Source organism: Felis catus, chromosome A2 (genome assembly GCF_018350175.1).
Source record: "Felis catus isolate Fca126 chromosome A2, F.catus_Fca126_mat1.0, whole genome shotgun sequence".
Lineage (NCBI taxonomy): Eukaryota > Metazoa > Chordata > Mammalia > Carnivora > Felidae > Felis > Felis catus.
In genome coordinates this window covers 127367857-127394014 of record NC_058369.1, presented here as the reverse complement: position 1 = coordinate 127394014, position 26158 = coordinate 127367857, and the positions used below count along the sequence as shown (strand labels likewise).

Sequence of the window (26158 nt, the reverse complement as noted above, 5' to 3'; positions counted from 1 at the left end):
CCTTGTTCTCTGTTAGTAATGTGTTTTCTCCCTACCTGTAGCTTCTTTCAAGGTTTTCTTTGTCTTTGGTTTCCTGTAGTTTGAATATAATATGCCTAGGTGTAGGTTTTTTGTTTTTTGTTTTTTTTTTTGGTATCTATACTGCTTGTTGTTCTCTGAGTTTCCGGGATATGTGCTTTGGTGTCTTTCATTAATTTTGGAAAACGCTTAGCCATGTTTACGTCAGATATTTCTTCTGTTACCTTCTCTCCTCCTTCTCCTCCTGGTATTCTCATCACATGATTGTTACAACTTTTGTTGTACACAATTCTTGCATATTCTGTTCTATTTTTTAAAATTCTTTTTTCTTTTTAAATCCACCAAACCATGATAATTCTATAGAGTTAGGAGATGTTGCTGGAGACACAGGCAGGAGCAGATCATGAAAGACCTTACATGCTTTGCTAAGTAGTTTACATAATTCAACAGAACATTTCTGCATTTGTCTGCTTTACATATTGTACTTCTGTGTGAAGATATCATGTAGATACAGGGTCTACTTCTAAAACTGCTATAGACAATGGCAATGACTGAGGAACTTTGAGGCAGAGAATGATGTGGTCTGATTTGCCTTTAAGAAAGAACAGGCTGGTAGAGGCATAGAGCATGAATTGGTGGTATCTGTAACTAGAGGCAGAGTAATTGCAATGGTCCAGATGAGAGATGAAGAGGTTTGGTGTAGAGCCCTGTAGCAGGAATGGGTTTGAGATGCAGAATTCCTTTTTCTTTTCAGCTTAGGAAGTTTGTATTACCCTGTGCTTAACTCACTGGTTCTTTCCTCGTCCCTGGCGAGTAAATTAATGAGCCCATCAAAGACATTCTTTATTTCTTTTACAGTGGTTTTTATTTCCAGTATTTCCTTTTGATTATTTCTTAGTGTTTCCATATCTCTGCTTACCTTGCCCATCTGTTCTTGCCTGTTGTCCACTTTTTCTATTAAGAGACTTTAGCATGTTAATCATAGTTATTTTTAATTCCTGCTCTGAAAAGCTCCAAATCTTTACCATATCTGTGTCTGACTCAAATGTTTTATTTGTCTCTTTGGATTGCGTTTTTTTCCTTTTAGCATTTCTTGTAATTTTTTTTTGAAAGCTGGATATGATGTATTGGGCAACGTGAAATGAGGTAAATATGCCTTTGGTGTGAGATTTTGTTTATCTAGTTAGGAATAATCTGTGTTTATGTTTGCTGTAGCTGTGGTGTCAGAGGCTGAATTTCCTTTGGTGTCCTTATTTTTGTCTGTTTTGTTGTCTTTGTTTTTCCTTAGAGACTCATCCAAAAATAGGGTCTGGAGGCTTGTAGTTTTTTACCTGTGATCTTGTGCTCTTCTGCTATTATACAGAAGCCCTGTTTATATGATGGTAAAATATAGGGAGAAGGGAAGTGTCCTATAGTCCTGTGATTAGGTCTTATTTTTTTATTTTTTTAATGAGCCCATGTCCTTGTACTGTGACCTTCACATGTCCTTCTCAGTTCTCTTCTCTTTTAGATGAGACAAGAGGGCTAAACATGGCTATGATCTGGTATTTCCCTTCCTTCCCTTAGATTGGTTAGGCTCTGGTGAAATCCAGGTAGTTTAGGCTCTGGTAAAATAGTTTCCCTTGAGGGCAGGCCGCTGTTAAAGAGAATGGAATGCTCTGAGCTTAGTCCAAAATGCTTACTTTTTCCCTCCCCCTCTTTGAAGCAAGAGAGGATTTTTCTCTGATCTTCATCTTGAAAACAGGGCAGAGCTCCTAGAGGTATAACTCATGAAAGTGTGGGGACTCCCTGAAGTCTGAGCCCCCAGGAGTTTTTCCCTCTTAAGGCACCTCTAGTCTCTTGCAATGTCAGTTACCTTTTGAGTGTTCCCAGCAGGCTCCAGCATTGGCTTCTGCTCCTAGTAAGCCGTTTCTCTAGTTTTGAGGGTGACAGTTTACCCTGTGACCTCAATTCTCTGATGGAACTAAGAAGAGGTGTTGATTTCTAGTTTCTTCAGCCTTTTTTCTTGCTGTGAGTGTGGGAGTGACAACTTCCAAGCTTTTTACATGTTAGACAGGGAACCAGAAATCCCCTCCTTGGTTTTTTAGTGAGAAAAAACAAAATGAAACAAAACATCGCCCACAATTTTGTTTCATTGCTGGATATTCCTGTACTCAGTTGTTCTTTTCCTACAAATTTCCTTCTGGGATCTACTTTCTTCAGGGGTTAAGCTTGGCTAACTGTACTCAGAACATTAATGTTTAAGTGTTTCATGGCACTGAGTATGGGTCGCCACAATAGACCCTTCCAGTTACTCTCAAATCTCTGGCTCAGAGGATTGCTCTTCATTTCATTAAGACTCTGTTGCCATTAACCTCCATCAGCAAATTCTGTTGACTCTACCTACAAAATCCACAGCCCCATCTCTTTTCCTACCCCTACCTCCTTTATAATAATCCAATTCATTAAATATCTCTCTTGTAATATTGTATTAGTCTCCTGATTGGTTCTTCCTGCTTTCACCCTTGTTCCTCTTGTCTGTTCTCAACACGGTGGCCAGAATATTAGGAAACCAGAACAATCCTTTGAAACATTTTTCTCTTCATGTCACTTGTCTGCTCAAAATTTCCAATGGCTCTCATCTCAGTACAATCCAGAGTCATTGTCATGGCCCCAAAGGCTGTATGATAGTCTGCCTGTCTCTCTTTATGTCCATCTGTTCCTTGCTCACTCCAGCCTCAGAGACCTCCTTTGTATTAGTCTCCTTGAGCTGCCATAACAAAATATCACAGACTGCCTGGCTTAAACAATAGAAATTTAATTTTCTCAGAGTTCTGGAGGCTGGAAGTGTGAGATCACGATGCCAGCAGGGATGGTTTCTTCTCTGACCTCTCTCCCTGGCTTGCAGACAGCTGCCTTCTTGCTGTGTCTTCACATGGTCATCCTGCTGTACTGTACCTTACATTGCTGGTGTCTCTTCCTCTTCTTACAAGGGCACTTGTGGTATTGAATTAGAGCTGCTCCCTAATTGCCTCATTTTAACTTAGTTGCCCCTTTAGAGGCTTTTATCTCCCAATACAGTCATGCTCTAAGGTACTGAGGGCTAGAACTTCAACAAATGAATTCTGGGGGGACACAGTTCAGTCCATAGCATCCTGTTGACCTTGAACATACCAGATGTACTCCAGCCTCTGGGCATTGTACTAGCTGCTTCCTCTCCTGGGAATCTGCTCCCCAGTTAGCCCTCTAGCTTCCTTCCTCATTTCCTCTAGGCTTGGGGTAGCCTTTGCTCACCACCAAATATTAAGTAGTAATATCATCTTTTTTGCTCCCTCTCCACCCATCCCCCCTTTGTTTTTCTCTAAATGTAATTTTTGTTTATATATTCTAAATTTACCTTTGTGTTTATTTCCTGCTCCATGAGGGGAGATACTATGTGTTTGTCTCCGCTCTACCCCAGTGCCTAGAGTAGGGGCGGTCACACAGAAAGCACTCAGCACATATCTGTTAAATGAGTGCCTAAATCACTTGTGTACTGGTGTTCTGCCTTCTGGCTGGGATTGCCAGTTACTCCAAGATAGGAAGCCATGGAAATAGGTTTCCATCTGGAACATGCTATAGCCTTCCTGGTTGTAGCTATCCTCTGGACTTTGTCCATCCTGGAATGGAAACGAAATTAGCGGTTATACTGGTGTGCCTCAAAAAGCCCTTGATCCAGATATGCTGATGTTTATACTTGGGTGCATCACTGCTGACTTTTGTTTTTAAGCTGTATTCATTATGACCAGAGTCCAGCTAGTATTAGCAACTTGCCTACCAAATCAGAAGGCATTTTGTATTAGTATAATAAAATTTAGATGGTAATGTTCCCAAATGCCCCATTGTATTTGATGAAAATAAATTTTTCCCTTAGGAACCATGCAATACACCTGGTATACCCAAGAGTGTTTGACATGTCAGGTAATTTTATTTTTACATTGACCTTAATTTTATCAACTTTTCCCCTGCATTGGTAAAACCCAAGACTCCAAAATATAGTGTAAAATCATAAATAATAGACCATATTTTCTTGTATTTTATAAAGCAATTAAAACACTATAGTAATAGATATAACAGCCCTAAAACTTCTCACAGACTGGTTTAGTAAATGTTATTCTGTATAAGGGTGCCTATACTTTATACTTAGAGGCTTTTAGAATACAAGGCTCCAATGTAGATCATTCATACCTGCCTATAAATTCGCCGTTACCAAGATAAGGGAAGCTAGCTTGGCTGACTTTTTAGTTCTTGAATGGTGATGCTCCTGTACCACAGGATCTTTGTACTTGCTGTTCCCGCTGACTCAGCCCCTTTTTTCTCCACCCTTCCCCCTTAACTTCCACTTAGTCTTTAGGACTTCATCCTTAAGGCTCCTCTTTTACTGATTATTTTTCCTTGCTATTTCTTTTACAACACTTATTCAGTTTGAAATTGTATAATCATATGTTTTATTATTTGATCATTATCTTTTTTGTTCTTTGCCCTCACTCCCTAGCCTTGGACCATTTAAATTATTTGTTAAGTGAATAATGAAAGATTTGGTATGTTGAATCCCTGACCAGCGTCACAGCGTCATTCCCCTTTTTTCCCCTCAGAAGTCTTTCATGGCCAGGGCGCCTGGGAGGCTCAGTCGGTTGAGTGTCTGACTTCAGCTCAGGTCATGATCTCACAGTTCGTGGGTTCGAGCCCCTTGTCGGGCGGGCTCTGTACTGACAGCTGAGCCTCGAGCCTGCTTTGGATTCTGTCTCTCCCTCTTTCTCTGTCCCTTCCCTGCTCACGCTCAGTCTCTCTGTCTCTCTCTTTCTCAAAAATAAATAAACATTAAAAAATTAAAAAAAAAAAAGAGAAATCTTTCATGGCTATAGTGGTATGTGTCAGAGGACCAAAACTGAAAGCAGACTTGGAAGAAATCTGTCTTTCAGTGAGCTGGTGGGATCATCTAAATGGCGTAGTTTGTTAGGACTGATGAGCTGCATGGTGTTAAGCCTCACATAAAGTGTTACTTATGAAAGCCATAAGATGTGTATGCTACGTGAATAGACCGGAGTTCTGTATGAGAATATGACTGAGAACACCAAAATTTAGTTAACTGTTTTGGCCGTGGGGTCAGTTCTGCTGAAAACTTGGTAGTTTGGGGTACACTCTGTATATGGTGGGAACAAATAAAAGGTAAATATTGAGTAATGAATATGTGCCAAGGGCTGTTATGAATATTTTATATGTATTACCTCATTCAATTCTTCCAACTCTGTAGGTTGTCCCATTTTGCAGATGAGGACTCTGAGGCTCAGAGATGTGAAGTCACTTGTTCATTGTTATAAATAGTAAAATGCAGACTGGGAAGTTGGACCAGACAGTTCTGGGGTAATAACTTTTTAGTACTCTACATTTAATTCAGTAGTATGCTAGTAAATAAGCTTAAAAAGAAGACAAAACAAAACAGATTTGCCAATGTCTATGGTGTAAATATTTCCACTGTAACTGATTTCCAGCTACTGATAGTTTCTGGCTTGCAATTTTTTAAAGTTAAACAATTGCTGATTAGCTTGTTTTAGCACACCATGCATTCAATCCCTCTGATGCTTTCACCTTCACATCTATTATCTCCATTTGCTTTTCTCACAATTTGATGAACTATGTGGAGTTAGTGGGGTTAACCTAAGTGCCCTCATCTTTTCAATGGGTGGATAGCATGTCAAGTTCCCAGCGTCAATAAGTGATGGAGTTGATTGAGGGGCACTCTCTCTCTTACTGACTCACTTTTGGCTCTACACATGAACAACCTCTTCTGTTATTAGCATCATCCTTCAGAATAGGACATTTGTTACAAATCAGTGAACATGCACTGATACATCATAATTACTCAAAATCCATAGCTTACATTAAAGTTCACTCTTGGTGTTGTGCATTCTATGGGCTTGGACAAATATATAGTGACCTGTATCTACCTTTATGGTATTATATATTTTCACTGCCCTAAAAATTCCCTGTGCTCCGTCTGTTCATCCCTCACTACCATACACAACCTCTGGCAGCCACAGGGGTTTGCTTTCTCCGTAGTTTGCTGTCTTTGCTGTCTCCATAGTTTTCCTTTCCTGAAGGTCATGTAATTGGAATTGTACAGAATGTAGCCTTTTCAGATTGGCTTCTTTCACTTAGTAAAATGCATTTAAGTTTCTCCCATGTCTTTTCGTAGCTTGATAGCTCATGTCTATTTAGTGCTGAATAACATTGCATCATCTGGACTTACTGGTTTATTTACCCATTCACCTACTAAAGGACTTCTTGGCTGCTTCCAAGTTTGGGCAATTATGAATAAATCTGCAATAAACATCATAGTGCAGGTTTTTGTGTGCACGTAAGTTCTCAGCTCCTTTGGGTAAATACTAAGGAGTCCTACTGCTGGATTGTATGGTGGTAGTATGTTTCCATACTATTAAAGAGTCTTCTGAAGTGATCACACCATTTTGCATTCCCATCAGCAAAGACTGAGAGTTCCCGTTGCTCCACATCCTCACCAGCATTTGGTTGTCATTTGCGGATTTTGCTGGTGAAATGACTTTAAAAGGGAACGCTCTTCCATTTAAATGGAGTGTTAAATGACACAAGCTTCTTGGATGATGGGTTGTCAGTATATTTTAAATGGCAAAAATACTGAGATCTTTTGACTTAACACGTCCATTTCTAGAAATTTACATAAAGGAAATGATTTTGTAAATAAATATAAAAAATGCTTCACAGGGATGTTGATCATTAGGCTTGGGTAAGTGCAGAAGAGAGGATGTTGGAGTAGAGGGAGGGGTCAGGACCCAAGAATGTGAGTGAAGGGGCAGAGCTCAGCACCTGTGAAAATGGAAATACTATAGCAAGACAGCTGTTTCTCTTTGCCCTGGCAGCCTTATGTACCTTAGGATTTGTATCTTTTTTTTTTTTTAAATAAGGAAAATATTCTGAAATGAAGGAAAAAGTAAAGTCTTTTTTGGATAAAACAACTGTGAGATAATTGATCTTTCTGATATTTAAATACTTATGCTATGTATTATGTTGGCTGCTTGGGCACAAGAGTAGCCATCCTCTCTGTGGTATCCAGTGTGTGCCTTGTACGGCATAAGAGGGGCTTGGTCCCTTCCAGAGGGCAATGTTGGGCTGGTCAAGGTTTCTTCCTGGGAAAACTACAAGCATTGCTTTGGCTTGCCTTACTGTCTTCCTCTCTATATCCCTATCTTCAGAGATCTTTGTCTATTATAGAGTAATTAAGAGAAATCTCATTAAGCTCAGTATAAAGGAATATTTTTGAGTGTCTTATTTTCCATTTTTCATGTCTTACCTGAAAACACCATAAAATCAACAGAGAGGCCAGGCATCAGGTAGGGAAAATGGGGCTCATATTGAGGGCCTGTTTCCAGCTAGAACAGGGGACTTGCAATCAGAACCAGTACCCAAAATGCACAGAGGAAAAGGAGGGCCTGCCAGGGGCATCAGCACCTAGGAAACACGAATAGGTTTTGCTTTCAGTACTTCAACATGGGATGCCAGCCCAGCATGGGAGGGTTGCTCCTCCTCTGCCCCAGAGCACCCCTGCAGGATTCCCTGGTGATGGGAGAGTAAGGAGTAGAGCCAGCACACCCTTGCAGGGTATCTGCAGGGAACGTCTTTTGCTGTGGAAGCTGGCTCCCTGTCATCTCATACATTTTTTCCTGCTGGTTCTCACTCACAGTATTTACAGGAAAGCATTTATAGCAAATACTTGCCAAGTGTTTTCCATAAACACAACTAAGGACATTTTTCACACATTCCAACAGCTCTGTAAATGTTTGTTTTCACAGCGCACAACAAAGGTGAGTATAGTTTCCCTAAACAGGCCTTGGAAAATGTGAGCTTCGGCCCGGTGAGGATTTGCATCTGTGTTGGTCCTTCACTGTGGCCGCACCTCCCTGGGGACACATCAGGCACTTTCAGTAGGCTCAGAGTTTCTAAGTGAGTTGTCCTCCACCACTTGGATTCCATGTGTGGTGAAGTGCTCCAGCCGTGGAGTAGCTTCTGTGTCCTGAGCACCCTCACGAGGAAGGAAAGGGTGAGGTTAGAGGCTGCTGGGAGCATCACAGAGGTCACTGCCACTGATAAAGTCCACAGGGAAATATGGATGGAAGAGATAAGATGATTGTGTCTCAGTGAAGATGCATGTGAATGTACAGAAAAAAATGACATTTTTCGTGTTAAAACCAAGCAACCTGATGCTCGCGGGAAGGACAGAGATGCCTCCTGGACCCTTGGTGGTCATTGCCAGCCCAACTAGAGGCCAGAGCTTTATCGTGTAGTGTCCATTCACTTGCTTAGTAGCCATCTCATTAATAGGCTCCTAGTTCATGTGTGACTTTGCTACACTGTTAGGGATTCACAGGTGATTGAGATGTGGTTCTACCTGCTAGGGAAAATAAGACACATATACTTTGCCACAATTTGGGGCAAGAAAGAATTGCTGTAAGAAAGATATAGTAGATAAAGGGCTGTGGGGTTTTAGAGGAAGGAGTTGCATAAGGTTTTATGACAAAAGTGACACCGAGTTGGGTCCAAAGGAGAAGGGAAATTTAGACAAATGCTGAAGGGAAAAGGGGGGGGTAGGGTGGAATGGTATCAGGGGAAGCAATTTCTAAAGAAGGAAATCACATCTGGACCCACCTCTGCAGGAGAGCTACCCACATTTGCACCCACCTCTGAAGGACAGCTGCCCCCACAGAAGATATCTGTCTTTTAACAGAAGTAGCCAAGATTTGGGGATGCTTATATAGAATGAGATATAATGAGATGAATTCCATTTAAAAAGCTAGATATAATAAAAGAAAGATTTCTTTTTCACATGCCCTTAATTCAAGTAAAGCAACGTATGGACTAATTTCTTAATTGAGTTTCAGTAAATAATTTTCCCATTGTAGCTATTTTAACATGCGTATAATCAGAAAATCAACATTTTCTGTTTGACAATGTTTCTAAAAAGTCCGATTAATTGTCCAGAAGAAGGTGATGGGAAATAAATAGTTCTCTCTCCTCACCTTTCCATCCCTGCAAGTCCTTTCTCTCAAACCAGAGTGAATTTATAAATCTATGAGCTAAGTGAGAAAATGATGTGTGATCTGATTTACAGGGATTCATTTTATGACTAGCTCTCCTGGAATGTGTTTGTTTAGTAAAGCGAGTTATGTCCAAATATGTTTCAGACAATGTATGTGGAGCATAACTTAGCTTTAAGACTGCAATAGCTGTTAAGGCAGTAGTGACAATTCCTCAGTAAGAAATCAGGCTTGAGAAATGTCAAGCCTAATTTTTCATCCCACGGTGACTGTCAGACAATGCCAGCATCTCGGTGTCTTTGCATTCCATTGAAGGAGATGGAAGGCATTTGTATGCAGTAATGTAATGTTGAATGAGTCAAAATTCTGCCCTGTGATCTTGTGATTTATTGCTAATACTGCCCAAGATGCACAGGGGCTTCTCTGCCTTCATTCAGCATCCATTTCCCAGTTGCAATTAATCTTTATTACATTCCATACCTCCCCTCTGGTCTGGAATGTTAAAAAGATTGCTCAGGAGAGAGCCTGGAATCAGCTTCTCCTTCAAGGCTCTCCCCCTCTGTGAAGTTGACTCTGCTTGCCCATTGCATCTCATGTGCACCTTCGTTCCAGGAAGTAATACTTTCTTGTAAGAAATGCAAACAGTATAGAAGTAGATAAAAGAGGTACATAGCAAGTGAAAGCCTATCCACCCTACAAATCCCATCCCCTTGCATCTTCCAAAGAGATTGCAAGCCCTTAAAGATGGTGTTTTGTTCATATATGTATTTTTAGCATCTAACAAGTTACTTAGCAATAATAAATGCTTGAAGAAATACTTTTTGAATGAAAGAATGAGTGAATGAATGAATGAATGAATGAACGAACGAACCAAAGGGTGTGGAAGAGAGTGGAGGAGAATTTATATGTATGACAGACCTGGGAAGTATAGTACTTTGCTTTCCAAAATGTGGGCCTTGGACCGGCAGCATCAGCATCCTCTGATGAAATGCAGGATCTCAGGCTGAACTCAGTCTATTGAATCTGATTCTATATTTAAAAAAATTTTAATGTTTATTCATTTTTGAGAGACGGGGGACAGAGCACGAGCAGGGGAGGGGCAGAGAGAGAGGGAGACACAGAATCCGAAGCAGGCTCGAACCCACAAACCGAGAAACATGACCTGAGCCGAAGTTGGGTGCTTAACCGACTGAGCCACCCAGATTCTATATTTTAATAAGATCTTCAGGTGATCCACGAGTGCTTTAAAGTTTGAGAAGACCTACAGTAGTATGTGTCTGAAAATAATGATGACGAGAGCTTTCACGAATAAATGCAAGGAAGTGCATGTGATTTGCATGTAAGCAGTGTGCAGTGGATCCCCTTCCCATCAGTGGATCCTGAGGGCTTTGTATGTACTTCATGCTTTACTCCCCTCACAGATCCCATGTGGCTGTCATTGAGCGTCCTCTAGAACTATCATCCTGGGCTATTTCTGAACCTCTAGTGCCTCCATCTGGTCAGTCCTAAACCCCAGCAGGGAAATAGAAATATTTTTTTGCCACCCAAGAAACAGTTCAGACCACAGCGCAGCAGTCACGAGGCTTGCCTGAAGATGCCCGGCACGTCACATTTAACTACTACATGGCAGACACATCACTCAAGCGCCAAGGCATGGTTTCTTCATCCGTAACAAGTAGTCCTGCTTCAGTGGCTTGTGGGGACCAAATGAGGTAAACACTTGACAGTTTGCACAAGATAATCAGTCCATCTGTATTCACTTTTTTAAAAAAAATTGAGGTGAAATGTCACATAACATAAAATAAAGCATTTCAAAGTGAACTATTCAGTGACATTTAGTACATTCACATGTTGTGCAAACACTACCTCTATGTAGTTGCAAGACATTAATTATAATCATCCCAAAAGGAAACCCTGCATCGATTAAGCTATTGCTCCTCATTTCTCCTCCCCCTAGCCCCAGGCAGCTGCCAGTCTGCACCCTTTATGGATTTTAACTCATTAATGATAGTTTTCATTAGTCACAGAAAAAAATAAAATAAAATAAAATAAAATAAAATAAAATAAAATAAAATAAAATAAAAATGAAAACAATCAGATTTATTTCCTTCATCTACTCTCCTTGCTTTTCATGTCTTTAAAAACAGGAGGTTCGCTAATGATGGAAAGTGAGAATATAGACATGGCATAACTTTAAATCAGTGGTTCATAAAATGTGGTCCCAAACTGGCAGCATCCACGCTATCTGGCAAATTGTTAGAAATGTAGATTCTTGTGTCCACCCCAGGACAACTGAATCATAACTCGGAAGCTGGGGCCCAGCAATCTGTGTTTTTAATAAGCTTCCAGATGATTCTAACACAAGCTCAAGTTACAGAACCGCTGCCTTAAGTAAACAAGATGTTACCTCTTCGAGCGCGTCACGATGCCCATCCTTGGGCCCCGGAGCACATGTCCTGGTCTAAGTGAGGAGGTCTTCTAGCTCAGTTTCTGTGATGCGGGCATCAGCGGGGGAATCACTCCTGCTATCCTCTGGCCCTTGGAAGAGTCAACAGAGCTGATGTCTGGGCTTCCCTCAGTGACATCGGGGTCACCATGCAGGCATACACCCACGTCATCCCTGCTGTTACTTCGTCTTTCCGTCTTTGTGCTGCCCAACCCCACACTGGGAGGGAGGACTTTTCAGCAGATCATAGCTGTGATTGCTTGGTGTGTTTCACACATATATCAAAGTGCAGGCAGTGCTTCTTTTTGGTTGATTAATGTTCAATTCGAGGTCTATTATGAACCTCCAGGCTTTAATTACTACACCATTACCCAGTCAATTCCTTGCCATTTTATATTTATGGCTTTTATTATGCCTCTGTATGTGCAGTTGCCTAATTTTATTCTGGAAGGATTTCACCTCATTAGCTGGGTTTTATACCATTCTTCTCATTTGTCCAGATTGTTATTTATCTCGGTTCCCTGTGTGCACTTTCTACTTTTTTTGCCCACTAATCTGACCTCTTATACATTCCTTTTCTCCTTTTCCTGGGACGCATTGTTCCTTTGCCCTTGGCAACTGCTCTTTAAGTGTTTGCAAATTCTGCTATGGGTGTTCTATGCCCTGGTCACACTCTTATCTCAGTCATTCCAATGCAGCTGCGTGGTGTCATCAGTCTTGTCCAATGGCCTGGAGGTCTGCTCTTTAGCCCTGGACGTGGACGTACCACGGACAGCTTTATTATCAGATTTATTTCTTCTTCCACCTAGCTTCTATATGTGCAATTCAAAGATGTGTAGATGGAGGTTTTTTCTTTTTTTTAAGAGTATGCTGCTAAAAATAATTTTGAAATGTTCTCTGAAATGCTTTGTAACACATTCTCCGTCAATCCCTCTAGTGTCTCAGAGGAATCTAAGGTTTGGTTTACTTGCTCATGTATTTTCTTAGGTTCCACCCCAGACCTGCTAAATCAAACTCTGAGGGACTGGCCTTCTAGTCTCTATCTACCAAGCCTGTGGGGATGATTCACATGCCTCCTCAGGTTTGAGATGCTGAAAGAACCTTAGGGAACCCATCCAAGTCAAGAAATAATATTTGTTCTATCTGAGTCCTTACTTTGACAAAAAACAAAGATTAATAATCTCGGTAGCAGTTTTGTTTTGTTTTCTGGTGTGTGTGTGTGTGTGTGTGTGTGTGTGTGTGTTTCAACAGTTTTGCCCTAGAATGATAAGAATATTTCAGTGAAGCAAGGAGTAACACCCTGGAACCAGAGCTCCTGTAATTATGTATAGCAATGGTAGATCAGTTGTCTCTATCATTGAGTGTGTGGGAGTTCTCAGGCACTAAGGTATCTTTACCATCACTTTTTTCCATTAATCTTTACAACCTTTGTGGAGAGGTATTCCTCCAAGGTTAAGGAATGTGCATAAAGTCACCAGGTCTGTTAGAAGTAGATCCAGGAAAATCATTTCTGTCTGGAGTCGTAATGCTATCTGCTCATCTGTTACCATGGTAAGGACTTTCTTGATCAAAACCTTGTTACTATTTCAACCTCTCCTTTTTCAGTAGGAACAGGGGTAATGTGTTTTGAGAGGAATCAATAATTAGGAACGTGTGTTCTGGTGTCAGGCCACCTAAGTTCCTGAGCAACGTCTGTTTGTTTCTGTGCTGTGTGACCTCGGGAAAATTACACACCATCTTCTTGCTTCAGTTTCTCCATCTTTAAAGTGGGATAGTTCAGTATTTCTGTCATGTGGTAGTATATGTACCTTAAATGAGACAGTCAATGTAAGTGCTTAGAACAAGGCCTAGGAAATAAATGCTCTCGATAAATATTAGTTCCTGTTTATCTTTCTCTGTTTTCTTGTCTTGCACCTTTAAAGCTATCTCTTTAAGGTCCATTCTCTCTGTGGCCTCACTTCCCTTATCTGTAAAATGGGGGCAGTGGATCAGGTAGACGAGCAGCTGGGATTCAGAGTTGCTCAGGTTTGTTTTCCTCTTTGGCATACTTTCGGTAATGTTTCTTACTCTCTGCCCATTTGAAATCATCTTATTAGGGTTTGGCATATTTGTTGGGTTTTATGGACTTGCTCAAAATTCATGATCACAATTAAGTTCTTGGGTAGCCCCCTTGAGGCAGCTCAATGTACTTTCAAGTGCTTCTCTCTGGGTTTCTGGGACCAATCGCCATTAGCACCTGGTACCATTAGCACCAAGGGGGAACACAGGAAAAGTGTTCCCTTGTGGCCGCCAAGTCACCACAAGAGAACCTCAAACTGGGCTTACACTTTTATTTTATTTTATTTTTTTAAATTTTCAAAAAACTTTTTTTGAATGTTTATTTTTGAGAGAGATAGAGTACAAGCAGGGAAGGGGCAGAGAGAGAGAGGGAGACACAGAACTGGAAGCAGTCTCCAGGCTCAGCCATCAGCACAGAGCCTGACACGGGGCTCGAACTCATGGTCTGTGAGATCATAACCTGAGCCAAAGTTAGACGCCCAATGGACTGAGCCACCCAGGTGCCCCAAGCTGGGCTTATACTTTAACCTCAGAAGAGGTCTGGATCTTGGTGATGTGATCTAAGCACTAACTCTTCATTCATGATCCTGTTACTAATGTGAATTATTTCCGTGCTGCAGAGGGAACTTCATGGATACAAATAAGGTTTTTTGTTTTATTCATTGGTTTAATATGAGAGAAGATTGGAATTTCTTGTGGTGGGTCAGGAGATAAGTTTTAACAGAGCCTACAAGGTTGACAAGATTCTGGAGACAAGTGTCCTGTGGTGGCCGTTGACAGTTTAATATTGGGACTGCATTGCCCAAAGTGTCAGGCCATGACTTATTCTTCAGGGTCCTTGCTCATTCCTGCCCTTGTATCACCCCGTATCCCTGTGGGAGACTCCTGCTGAAATAGGAACACATGGGGCTTCCTGCCGGCATCTTGGGTGTAAGCAGGTGAGGACACTTTTTTATAAGGTTCTCGTGCTAAAAGGATGTGAGCACCTCTGGCTTACTTTCAGATGTCCCCCACAGAGCCAGCCTCACTGAAGTCATGATTTTGGTTTAGTTGCTGGTAAAGGCATTGTGTGAAAGGGGTCACACAGGAATAGGAAGAGGGGGGACAGTGAAGAGATAATAAACAACAACTGGGTCAAGTCTGTTTTAGGCACTTTGCCTTTGTCTTGTGATTTAATTTGCACAGAAGTCCTGGGAAGTGAGTTTTTTATAACTTCTGTATGTTTCAGAAAGAGGTGGAATGCCTTGTGCAAGTTAAACTAGTTTTGCCAATGCTTCCCGTAGCTTTGTGTCAGAATTGGGACAAGACAGACAATCCCTCCTCTTTGGAGAGAACACATTACAAGTTCACACCCTGTCCTTGGCGGCCTGTGAAGAGGCCACTGTGCCGTGTCTGACTCCCAGAGCCAAAGCAGCATATGAAAGAAGACTTCATAGATGAGAGGTGGTGGAAGAAGCCGTCAAAGCTCTCACTCCAGGGCTGGAGTGGGAAGACTGAATGGATTGGCCTTGCCCTAGAAGTAGAGAGCTCAGCAGAAAGTAGAGGAAAATGTGTCCAGGACAAGCAGATGAATAAGTCAGCAATGTGATTGATATCGAGGCTAAGAGGGCCAGGGTGGCCCCAGGAGCAAGAAGGAGTGGGTGTTAGAGTGTGGCTGGCCTTGTATTCAGAGCTTAAATGCCCAAGCCAAAAAGGTTCATGATCTGAACCACTGGAGAAGAAGAAATGCAGAACACTCAGAGGACTATTCAGAATTTAGGGAGGGAAAGCCTAGAGGCTATTCCATGCAGCCTCAGTCACTCACTTTGAGCAATTGTTACTGATCTTCACGGGATAAATGAGATAAGAGAGAACCTTATACTTTTGTCTAGAAGGAGCTGGGATTTATAGACCCACTTCAGTGAGATACAAGAAATTGATCAAAGTTACTTCACCACTTTAGTCATGAAATCCATTGAGGTTTATGGTAATATGTATGTGACGACCATTTTCACAGGAAGAGATTTGGAAATCGAAGACTTAAAAATGGAGTTCTATGACTGACTTGGGCTAGCTCCATGCTTTAAGCAAGCCAACTCTTCGTCTTGTTGCCAGTACTTTTTTAAGAGTCTAATTGTAATACCTGCCTTATCAGTCTTACAGACTTGTTGGGGGATCAGTTGATAGAAGTTATGTATATATACCCTGAAAACCTGAAAGTATTTAAAAAACATTTTATACTTAATATGACACAAGTATCCACTGTTTTATTTTACGAGACATGCAGACAGTTAAAACTTCTTTTGGGGTATGATGTATTCTACGATGAGTGATAATAACAGGTTTTTGTGCTCCATCTATCATGGCTTCTGTTCCAGTATGTTTGCTCTTAAAACTAGAGTGAGGAAAACATAAACATGGAAAATAGACCTTGATATTTCCAAATGGAACTTTTCAAAATGATGTGTTAGGTGAGCATGGTTAATACCAGAATGCTGAACATAGGTAGAACAGCAAGGTAAATGTTTTTATTTTAATTTATTTTATTTTTTAATTTTTTTAATGTTTATTTATTTTTGAGAGAGAGAGAGAGAGAGAGGGCACAAGCAGGGGAGGGGCAGACTGAAGCAGGCTCCAGGCTCTGAGCTGTCAACACAGAGCCCGATGCAGGGCTCAAACTCCTAAACTGCAAAATCATGACCTGAGCCAAAGTTGGATGCTTAACCAACTGAGCCACCCAGGCGCCCCAAATGTTTTTTTTTAAGTTACTGTCTAGTTTAAGAATTATCTTTCACTATAGTAATATATTATTAGTAACATTCACGATCATAGACTTCTCTGAGTATTTCCGTCGGAATATTGACCCTAAAAAGCACACAGGTAACTTTAAAAATTACTGTCTGCCTTGTCTAAAGAAACCACTCCAGAAGGAGGTTTATTTTTCTTTAGGTGGGTAAATATGATAAGATGGATGGTACATTAAAGAATAAAGAGAAGGGCTTCTCAAAGCTGATTTACATATTGATTACTTAAATTACTCCTTAATTTAGTGCCTGCTAATAAACAGTGCCTTGGAAATGTTTCCGGAACATTTATTGGCTGCAGTAATTCTATCTCCGGTGTATGCAGATCACATCCTCATTAAATATTGATGTGCTCATGAAATGTTAATAGAATGTTAATGTGAAATGCAGGGGGATCTCCTCAGTGGGAGCTGGGACTGGCTGAAAACTACCTGTCTTCTGTCTTTTCTTTATGTTCTGTCTTCTTCTTGCTCTGTTGTTTCCATTAATTCCCCCATCATCAGGAGGTTTGGATTTGCTCCTTAGTATATGTATAGCCGTCCCAGATACAACATTTTTAAAAGATAAAGATTTACTGATTGATGGGAATTTAGTTGTTCTCCCCTCCTGCTTCCCTGAATTGGAATTCCTGGTTAGAACTAGAATGAATTCCTCTAAAAGGAGAAGGGTGATTCAGGATTAAACTAATGAGTCTTTGTGCTCAGCAGATTGTGGAGAAGAGATTGTGAAGAGGGAATGAGGCTTTCAAAGACTCGAGCACCAGTCCTTCCTTGCTTGACTGCAGAAGGGATTTAGTTGGAGTTTACGTTCAGCTTTCTCAGAGAAAAAACAATCAACTCATAACATGTGTTTCCCTAAAGACACTGCAAGGAAGAATTTTTGTCATAAATCTCAAGGACAATAAAGGTTATGCTCATGATGATATTCAGTACATAATTATTTATGTGAGCATATGTTCCAAATGGTTGAAAAGCCTCAGTAAACAGTACGGTTCATCAACTTCTTGGACAATCGTGAGGGGGGTAAAGCGATAATGGCGAAGGCTGTGAGAACTGCTTGTGGCACAACAAATGCAGGAGGAGATTGAAGACACAGACTATGTTGTGACTATGGTTGGGTTTTAAGGCAGTCCTGGCAGGAATCTCCCCAAACAGTTGATTTGTTAGTGGGGTACTGTCAGTGCATATAATAAGATGCGTATATATGTGTGTTTTGGTGTCTGTGCAGAAAATAATCGGAGCACATTCTTGTTAAAATCCTACTCCTTTGGTTCTAAGCAATGCACCTGATATTGAACTCCCTCACATCACTTTGCTGTTTGGAACCCTGTCCATATCAATAAGATAGCACTTTCACTTACTTTTCTTTCTTCCCCCTTTTCTTCTCTCCTTTCTTCTTCCATCCTTTCAAATATTCTTTCTTTTATCTCACTTTCCTAAAAGCCTTCCCCTCTTTGTCCTCTTCATTCCTTGTCTGCCTCTCCTTACCTTTCTATGATCACATGCTGGGTGCCCCATGCACACTCAGTCTGAGCTGCCCTAATCTCTGCCAGGGATGCTGCCCAGGCCCCCCTTTCTTTCTTACTCCCTCTTATCCCTTCTCTGCACTCAGATCTTTTCCAAACAAATCAGGCCATGTCACTCGTCTGCCTAAACCTTGTGATTAGCATCTCAGGATGTTGGAGTGACACCCCACCCAGCCCTGGGGCAGAGGTCTTGGCTCACCTCTATGCTCCCCAGGTTTGTTTTCCCCCTTTCCAGCTCCTGGAACCCCAAATGCTTCTTTGGGCAAGCCCAGACCCCTCCACATTATAGACCAGGCAGTCTGCTGGCCTGGCCCAAACACATCCTACTCATCTACTCAGGGGCACCGTCCTTGATACCTACACCTGGGATAGTCTTCCTCCCAGACCTCGACTTGGCAAGCTCTTTCTCATCCCCAATTCCCAGCAGTCACTCAGTTATCTAAACTCTCCTCTGCAGGCCTTCCCCATTGCTCTTTAACACCTCAACCTGTTATTTTTTTTTTCCCCATAACACTTGTGATAAACTAATTACCTATTGTTTTTATCTGTCTTCCTCAATTAGAATGAATGTTCAATGAGGTCAGAGCCCTGGTCTATCTTGTTCTCTACTTTGCGGGGCTTCTTCCTAGTCGATAATTACCATTATTGATTGAATGAATAAAACACTATTTCTGCCACTGAAGATTTTGTAGCCTAAGGGGTAAAACAACATAGGTCGGTGCACAGCGTTGATGTAGACTGGGAGACACCCACCTGCTCAGGATGTCGTGTAGCTCTTGAGGAGGTACCAGGCAACTATATCTGAGATGGCTCCAGAGATGGATAAAGTGGTTATTTCTTTTGTTGACACATGAATTTGAAGTTTAGTGACTTTGAAATAGAGTTTTCTTGCTTTGTTTTTACTTTTGTCCAATCCCTGTATACACACTCCCTTAATTATGGTAGGAACATTTCAAAGTGTCTTAAGGATAGAGGAGAATTATTAGACCGACCAAAGAGTTTTCAGAGGAAGTTTTGAGGAAATAAACTGTAAGGACAGGGAATCAGCTTTTCTGCAGGAGCAAAGGTTCCCAGGGCTCTCCTAAGGCCTTTCCTCTCTGCTTTCCTTTGCATTTGTGTTTGCTTTTCATTAAAAAAAAATTTTGTAACATTTATTTATGTTTTGAGAGACAGAGTCGGGGAGGGGCAGAGAGAGAGGGAGACACAGACTCTGAAGCAGGCTCCAGGCTCTGAGCTGTCAGCACAGAGTCTGATGCAGGGCTTGAACCCACGAATTGCGAGATCATGACCTGAGCCGAAGTCGGATGCCTAACCGACTGAGCTGCCCAGGTGCCACCCCGCTGCCAAATTTTTTTTTATTACAGGTTCGCATTCAGGTAGCTCCTGTGCTCACATACCTTGTGGACTGTCAGCACAGTTGGGCCAGTTTTTTTCCCCTTTTGTATGATAAGTCTCAGGGACAAGCTCTGGTTGGTTCCTTTTGTGTCACATGTCCCTTAGGCATGCTTCAGTCAACTAATATGGGGGGTGAGAGCCTGTAAGAACATAAGAACCTCTGTGGACAGATAGGGGGAATTAAAGGGTGCCTGGGTGGCTCGGTTGGTTAAGTGTTAGACTTTGGCTCAGGTCATGACCTCCTGTCTCATGGGTTCGAGTCCTGTGTCAGGCTCTCTGCTATCAACACAGAGCCCACTTTGGATCCTTTGTTCCCCTCTCTCTTCCCCCCTCCCACTGGTTTCTCTCTCTCTCTCTCTCTCTCTCTCTCTCTCTTTCTCTCTCTCTCTCTCAAAATAAATAAATCAACTTAAAAAATTTAAAAAAAATAATAAAATGTAGGAGTTGAAGGCCCAGAAGAGCTGCTATTCACCAGGAAAGGGAAGACTGAGGGGAGAGAGCATGGTCTCATCACTTCAGTAAAAGGTCTTTCCTGTCCTGTTTTGAAAACCTCTCCATCCATAGGCACTTCTGTGTAAGTGGAAACCAGCAAGCAAAATCTGCTCTGACAGGGTGGAAAGTTTTAGGAGATTTGGAAACCATGTGAGTTTTAGGCGCTATATACTGAGTATATGCTTAGAGTACAATTGTGTTTTGTCCCCAACCCTTTGTTTGGCAATCTGGGGTGGATCTGTTTCTGTTACCACAGAGCCAACATTATTTTTCAGTTTTTTTTTTAATGTTTATTTTTTATTTTTGAGAGAGAGATAGACCAAGTGTGCAAACAGGGGAGGGGCAGAGACAGAGGGAGACACAGAATCTGAAGCAGGCTCAGGCTCTGAGCCTCAGCATAGAGCCCAAACCGGGGCTCAAACTCGCGAACCTGAACTGAAGTTGGGTGCTTACTCAATTGAGCCACCCAGGCGCCCCATCTTAGAACCAACATTTCAACATTTTCTACAGACTGGCTTCCATTACTTACCTGTTCCCTTTCCACTTGCAGATTGTGCTTGAGAACAGTAGCCGGGAGGATAAGCATGAATGTCCCTTTGGCCGCAGCAGCATAGAGCTGACCAAGATGCTGTGTGAGATCTTGAAAGTGGGCGAGCTGCGTAAGTAACACTTGTTTCCCACATGGGCATGATGCTTGGCAGGGACCCCACTTCCAGGGTTGTGCCTGGACCTACGCAAAGAATTCCCAAGGTGCTGCCAGCGGTCCATGGACATCCCTGTGGACCCAGCATTCTTTGGCTCAGGCTTCCAGTGCATGTATTTCTGCATGTCTGTCTTGGAAATACACATTATTGTTATCCACAAGTGGAAAAATTTGCAGGTATGATGGCTGAATTTCAAATGTTACTGAATGAGTATATATTAAAATAGTCCTGCATTTAGTAATCTGTTAAGGAAAAAGATCTATGGATTTCTTTTTTAAAATTCTGGTTTTTAACCTACCAGTAGATTATTTTCTTTTCTTTCTTTTGAAACAATTTTTCTCTGTAAAGAAAAATTGAACACTTTAATAAAATCCTCTTCTCCCAATATCTCACTTGTTTAGAATACTTTCTCTAAGAGAGAAGAAATATAGAAGAAAATGGGTAGCTGATCATGACAAATGTGGTCAGAGATATGCTCATTGCTTTTTTTCTTATTTATATTACAAAATTTAGGAGAGGACACCCAGAAAAAGCAGGTATGATAATTTTCCTGCCTTTTGCTCACTGGTGTAATTTAGGTTTAACCTGTTAAGATGAGTCTGATTTAACCTGGCTTGCAGTCATTGTGAACATTTAGCCTCCTTAAAGTGGCTGAGTTCCATTCCCTCCAATATCTCTAGAGCTGACACACATATAAATCTTCCCTTGTAGGCTTAATAACATAGGCGCCAGAGAAGACTGTTTATACCAGAGGAATGTTGGATGTTTGGTATTTGTTGTGAAAGCATAAATATTCAGTTACCTGCTTGAGAATTTAAAATAATGGTCTGAGATGATTAATGGAAAGGAATCCAATGATTAAATTGGAAAGGAGGTTATGCTTTATTTACATTGTAAAAACCGACTATAGGTACTATTCAGGTAAACTAGAAAATTGAGAGCTTAGGGAGGAAAAACGAGGAATTTAAGTCTGTTCGACCAAGCACAGCAAATATTATCATCCTCCAGTGTGGGTGGATGGAGGAAAGAGGCTGAAATTGACATGAAACTTCCATGAAAGTTCTTTACTTATGAGCCCAAACTAGGTCATCTGTGCGTTAGAAGAATAGTAGCCTGACCGAGAGATTTCTGTGTCACTCTGCTCAGGTTCACTGTTCACCAAGGTTAACATTTCAGTTTACCTGGATCCTTTTTTTGTTTTAAGTTTATTTATTTATTTTCAGAGGGGGGAGGGGCAGAGAGAGAGGGAGAGACAGTCCCAAGCAGGTTTGTGCTGTCAGCACAGAGCCTGATGTAGGACTAGCACTCAAGAACCGCAAGATCACGACCTGAGCCGAAACCAAGAGTCGGATGCTTAACCAACTGAGCCACCCAGGCGCCCCTATTTACCTGGATCCTTGACCCGAGTTATCCTTCCTACTCTCCATCAGACTAACTTGTTGAGATTTATGTCTGCTGCCTAGCTTACTGTTTATTCAGTTGAAGGATTAAAGTCCTGAGTCAAGCAGATCCTACTGAATTCCTCATCCTGACAGCGGTGACTGTTTCATGTTTATCTCAATTTTATGGGGGGCGCTGCAGGAAGTCACTTGCTAAGAAGCATTGCAAGACCCGCTAAGATTTTCAGAAACTGGACAACAGTCATGCTCTGTCTTGTTGGTGCTTGCTTTGTCTAGGTTATCACCCCACCTTGCCCCTTTCCCTATGGCCTGCTTTGGCCAGTTCTCACCTTCATGGCAGTAGAAAGTGTATAGAGAGTATTCTTCTGTGCTTCACTACTATATCCAGCCTCTGCTCTTCTCCTTTGACAACTGACCCATATCTGTCGTGCTAAAAGTTGACACAGAACAGAGATACAGAGGAGCAGAGGGAGGGAGGATGCTGGGAGTGAAGGGGAGCTGGGTTCTGTCTCTGCCACTTAGGATCCTCATGGCCTTGGGTAATGTCCTCACAAACTTCACCATGCTCTTACACCTCCACATTTTCCCCAGAAGTAGATTGGTAGTATTTGGGGTGATGATTTGAGTAGTTGTGTTCATTTTGGCCTGGGCACAGAGAGGTACACGGGGAATAGAGCGTATTCAGCCTAGGGAGACCAACTTGGAAAAGATGGCCAAGTTCTAGACTGTGTGTGGGCAAATATGGATCTGATTTGGACTTTCATCCATGTCAGTGTGACTCTATTTGGTGGGCAGCAGCGGGGGACCATGGTGGCAGGAGTCTGAGCAGACGGTTCTGCTCAGGTGAGTGTCAGCTCTGTGCTTTGCGGTGGGGGTGGAGCCAGGGGTAGAGACACAGACTAGGGACTGACCTCTGGCTGGTGCAGAGCAGCTCTGCAAGACTTTTGAGGACCTGACATCAAGCCAGGAACTAGGACAGAACTCCATTCCTAGGGACTGAGATAAAGAGTGGGGATGAAGGTAAATACCTTGAGGATCCCTGGGGGTGTTCCAGGTGCTGCTGTTGCACTGTACATTATTCCATATCTCACCTTCTGCTGCAGAGAAGGTTCCAGCCTTCTGCAATGACTCATTTAGTACCTGGTCTGGCCCATCTCTGCAGCGAAGTTGGACTAGGTTACCTAGGGCCTGGTATACCAATGGCAAGCTCCCTTCATCCAAGATGAGAGATGCATTTATTCATCTGTTTAATCAAAATCTATTGATTACTTACAATGTGCCAAGGACTGTGATTGAACACTGCAGATACAAAGGTGAACCACTTATGATCCCTGTCCTCCAGAAGCTTGCGCTTGAGAAATTTTTGGGACTGATATCTTCTATTCTTAGTTATAAATGATTGCATATTTATTTTAAATGCCCATTGTCTATTCTAAAGTAGAATTTTGCCAATGTTCTGATAGTTTGAGGTTTTAGGTTAGCCTATTTATTGCTTGCCCTGCAAAGGTCTTTCTGGACATTTTGCAAGGCTTATGGAGGATTCCACATTTCTGAAGTCTACATGCCCAAATGAGATGTTTTCAGCTCATAAAATATTAAAGGATTCCTACATTCTGATTGAGTGCTAGACATCAAATGATGAAACACCCTTTGGTAAGAGGAAAATTGCTTTTTAATGGATTGCCTTTTGCCCATTGCCATAGTAAATAAGTTGCTAATATGGAAAACAAATCTGAGTGCACCCTGATGTTGAGGGAAATATCTGTTTTTCTTCTGGGGAAAATTAGTTTCACATACAAATCCATCTTCCTTTGGTTTCAATGTGTCTGCTTTTCTCTAAGTTCATGGTTCTTCTCATATTTGTGTTAATAATTGATCTGGAAGATCATGGTTGTACTAAATCTATAAGCAAGTGCAGAGATCAAAGAAGTTCCACTTAAAGATCTAGCTGATTGAGAAAAAAGACATATACAAGAGTAGAAAGATTCAATTTTCTACAAACGCTTTGTTTTTTGATTTAACTTACAGTCTTTGATGAAATCCACTTCTGAAATACTGGTTATATTTTGATGTCCAAAGCAAACATACTAATATTCAATTAAATTAGTGATACCAAGTATTTATGCAGTTTTTTTAAGATTGCTTTTTAAAAAGCACTATTTTTCTGCTTCCCAATTATTAACATTGCAAGAGGTGAATGTTTAATAGTGTGGTATAAAAACCAATATCTGATCATTTATATGCTTAAAGCACTTTATCAGGGTTATTTAGTTGAAGCCCCATAACACCCCCAGTAGTTAATCAAGATCAATAGCATCTATGTTTATTAATGAAGAGAAGACATAGACTTACTGCATATTGTCTGGGGTCACTGGGCTCAAATCAGTGCTCAGGAAGCCCAAAGAATAGTACAGAAAGAAGCAGAAAAGTAGAATGGTTGCATTTTGGCATCTGGATGACCCATCTTTGAATCACAGCTCTGCTACTAATTGCACGCCTTGGGCATGTTTCTTCCTCTGTTCTGAGCTTCAGATTCCTTATCTCTAAAATAAAGCAATACCTGCTGCACACAGTTAGTTGTTGGGAGGATTAAATAAAATAATGGGCACTGCTTTAGTTGCAAGATAGATGATTTTTTTGCAAGTGATAGAATCTCAACTTTCCATAAGCAGACTGCAGGTTAAGTGACAGAAGGAGAATGCTCTGACTTAAGTAATAGCTGGAACCAGAATCTGGAGCAATGACTCTTGTTTCTTCACTCTTCACATTCTGTCTAAAATTATTCTTTGTAACCTGCTTGGTTCATGAGTCACTTTTGAGAGCAACACACTTGTTTTTTCCCTTAGTTTCAATCTTAAAAATCACAAAGAAGAATACCAATGGACCCGGAGGTGGCCACAGATCCCCATTGGGCTGGGTTGTATAATTGGCAGTTCCAGTTAGAAGAACAGGACTGGAGTAGAGTGAAGAGCAAGTCTTGAGAAGAAGAGGTGTATTTGTGTGTGTGCAGTGGGTAAGGGTGTGGGGAAGTGGGAGGTGGTGCACTAACAGAAGAAGGGAGTCATCTCACAGACAAATACAAAGATATTTGCTATAGATGTGAAGTCCTAGGCAGATACCTAGCTCTTAACTGGGGCTAAAGAATGGTAACTGTTGTGTTATTATAGCACTGTCCCCCAAAACAGTAAGTTGTTGAGAGATACAAGGAAACCTTGAGTTTTACACAATAGGTTAATTACTTATCTTTGGGATATGTAGCCCCTGATCCAGTTATATTCCAATATCAAGTAGGGCTAGGATACTTCTTTCTGTCTCTCATTCATTCATTCATTCATTCATTCATGATACACAGGGCTTCTTCTCTATACAGGATCTAATCCCTGATGACATGGACATAGAGCACACACTCCATTCTCAAGCAGCCTACATTCTGACTGGGGAGTCCTTCATATAAACAAATAATTAGAAAACACATTGTCATTTAGAACATTACATTTAAGTTACACTAATATCACTAGGAGGCAGTGGTTGGTTCTTTCTGTCCATAGGAAGCTAGACAGGCTAAGGAAGGGAGAATCTTGGGAGGTTTGACACAGAAAAGGAGATACTTGAATATGTGGAATCACAGAGATGAGAATACCCAGGTAAGCACAGGTGTGTGTATGGTGGGCAGCAGCTGTTAAAAATTCCAGGCAGTGAGATGTAGGTGAAAAGACTTGGAGGGTCGGAGAATTCTAGTTCTATGTGGCTAAGGCAGGGGGGGCTTGAGGGAGCATGCAAATGGAGGAGATGCTGACGGAAAAAGCAAGAGTTAGATCATAAAGATTTGCCATGCAGAAGAGCTTGGACTTTACCATGTAGGCAGTGAGAACCGATAGAAGGATTTTTAATCAGAAAAAAATGCCCTAGTCCTAGGCATCAGATTCTAGGATTAGATTTTGTCTTCTGGCTGTGACAAGAACTTGTGAGTACAGGGCCAGTATCAGGGACAAGGTTACTTCAGCCCAGCTAGTATAGCAGTGAGGAGGCTTTTCACTTCAAGTATTAGAAATCCCAACTCAAAATGGCCTGTGTAAGAAGAACCTGTATTGAATATCATAATTGCAGAGTTGAGTAAGTCCTAGAGATGGTTAACTGTTCAGTAATCTCATCAAGGACCCAGGTTCTTTCTACCTATTGGTTCTGTCATCCTTGATGTACAAAATTTGTCTTTAGGCAGGTAGCAAAATGGCAGCTGCCATCACATGGTCC

General features: G+C 41.5%; 1 protein-coding gene across 18 annotated transcripts in view; it reads left to right on the top strand.

Annotated features, from left to right (window-relative positions):
• ELMO1 (engulfment and cell motility 1) overlaps nucleotides 1-26158 on the top strand; it is a 732114-nt gene that overhangs the window by 470033 nt on the left and 235923 nt on the right. For 17 of the 18 annotated variants that reach the window (XM_045053264.1, XM_045053261.1, XM_045053265.1 and 14 more), the window contains one exon: nucleotides 20354-20462. In XM_045053264.1, the coding sequence (XP_044909199.1) occupies nucleotides 20354-20462 (109 nt within the window). Of the gene's footprint in view, nucleotides 1-20353; nucleotides 20463-26158 lie in introns of those variants that run through there. The other variant, XM_045053268.1, reaches the window with a different exon arrangement.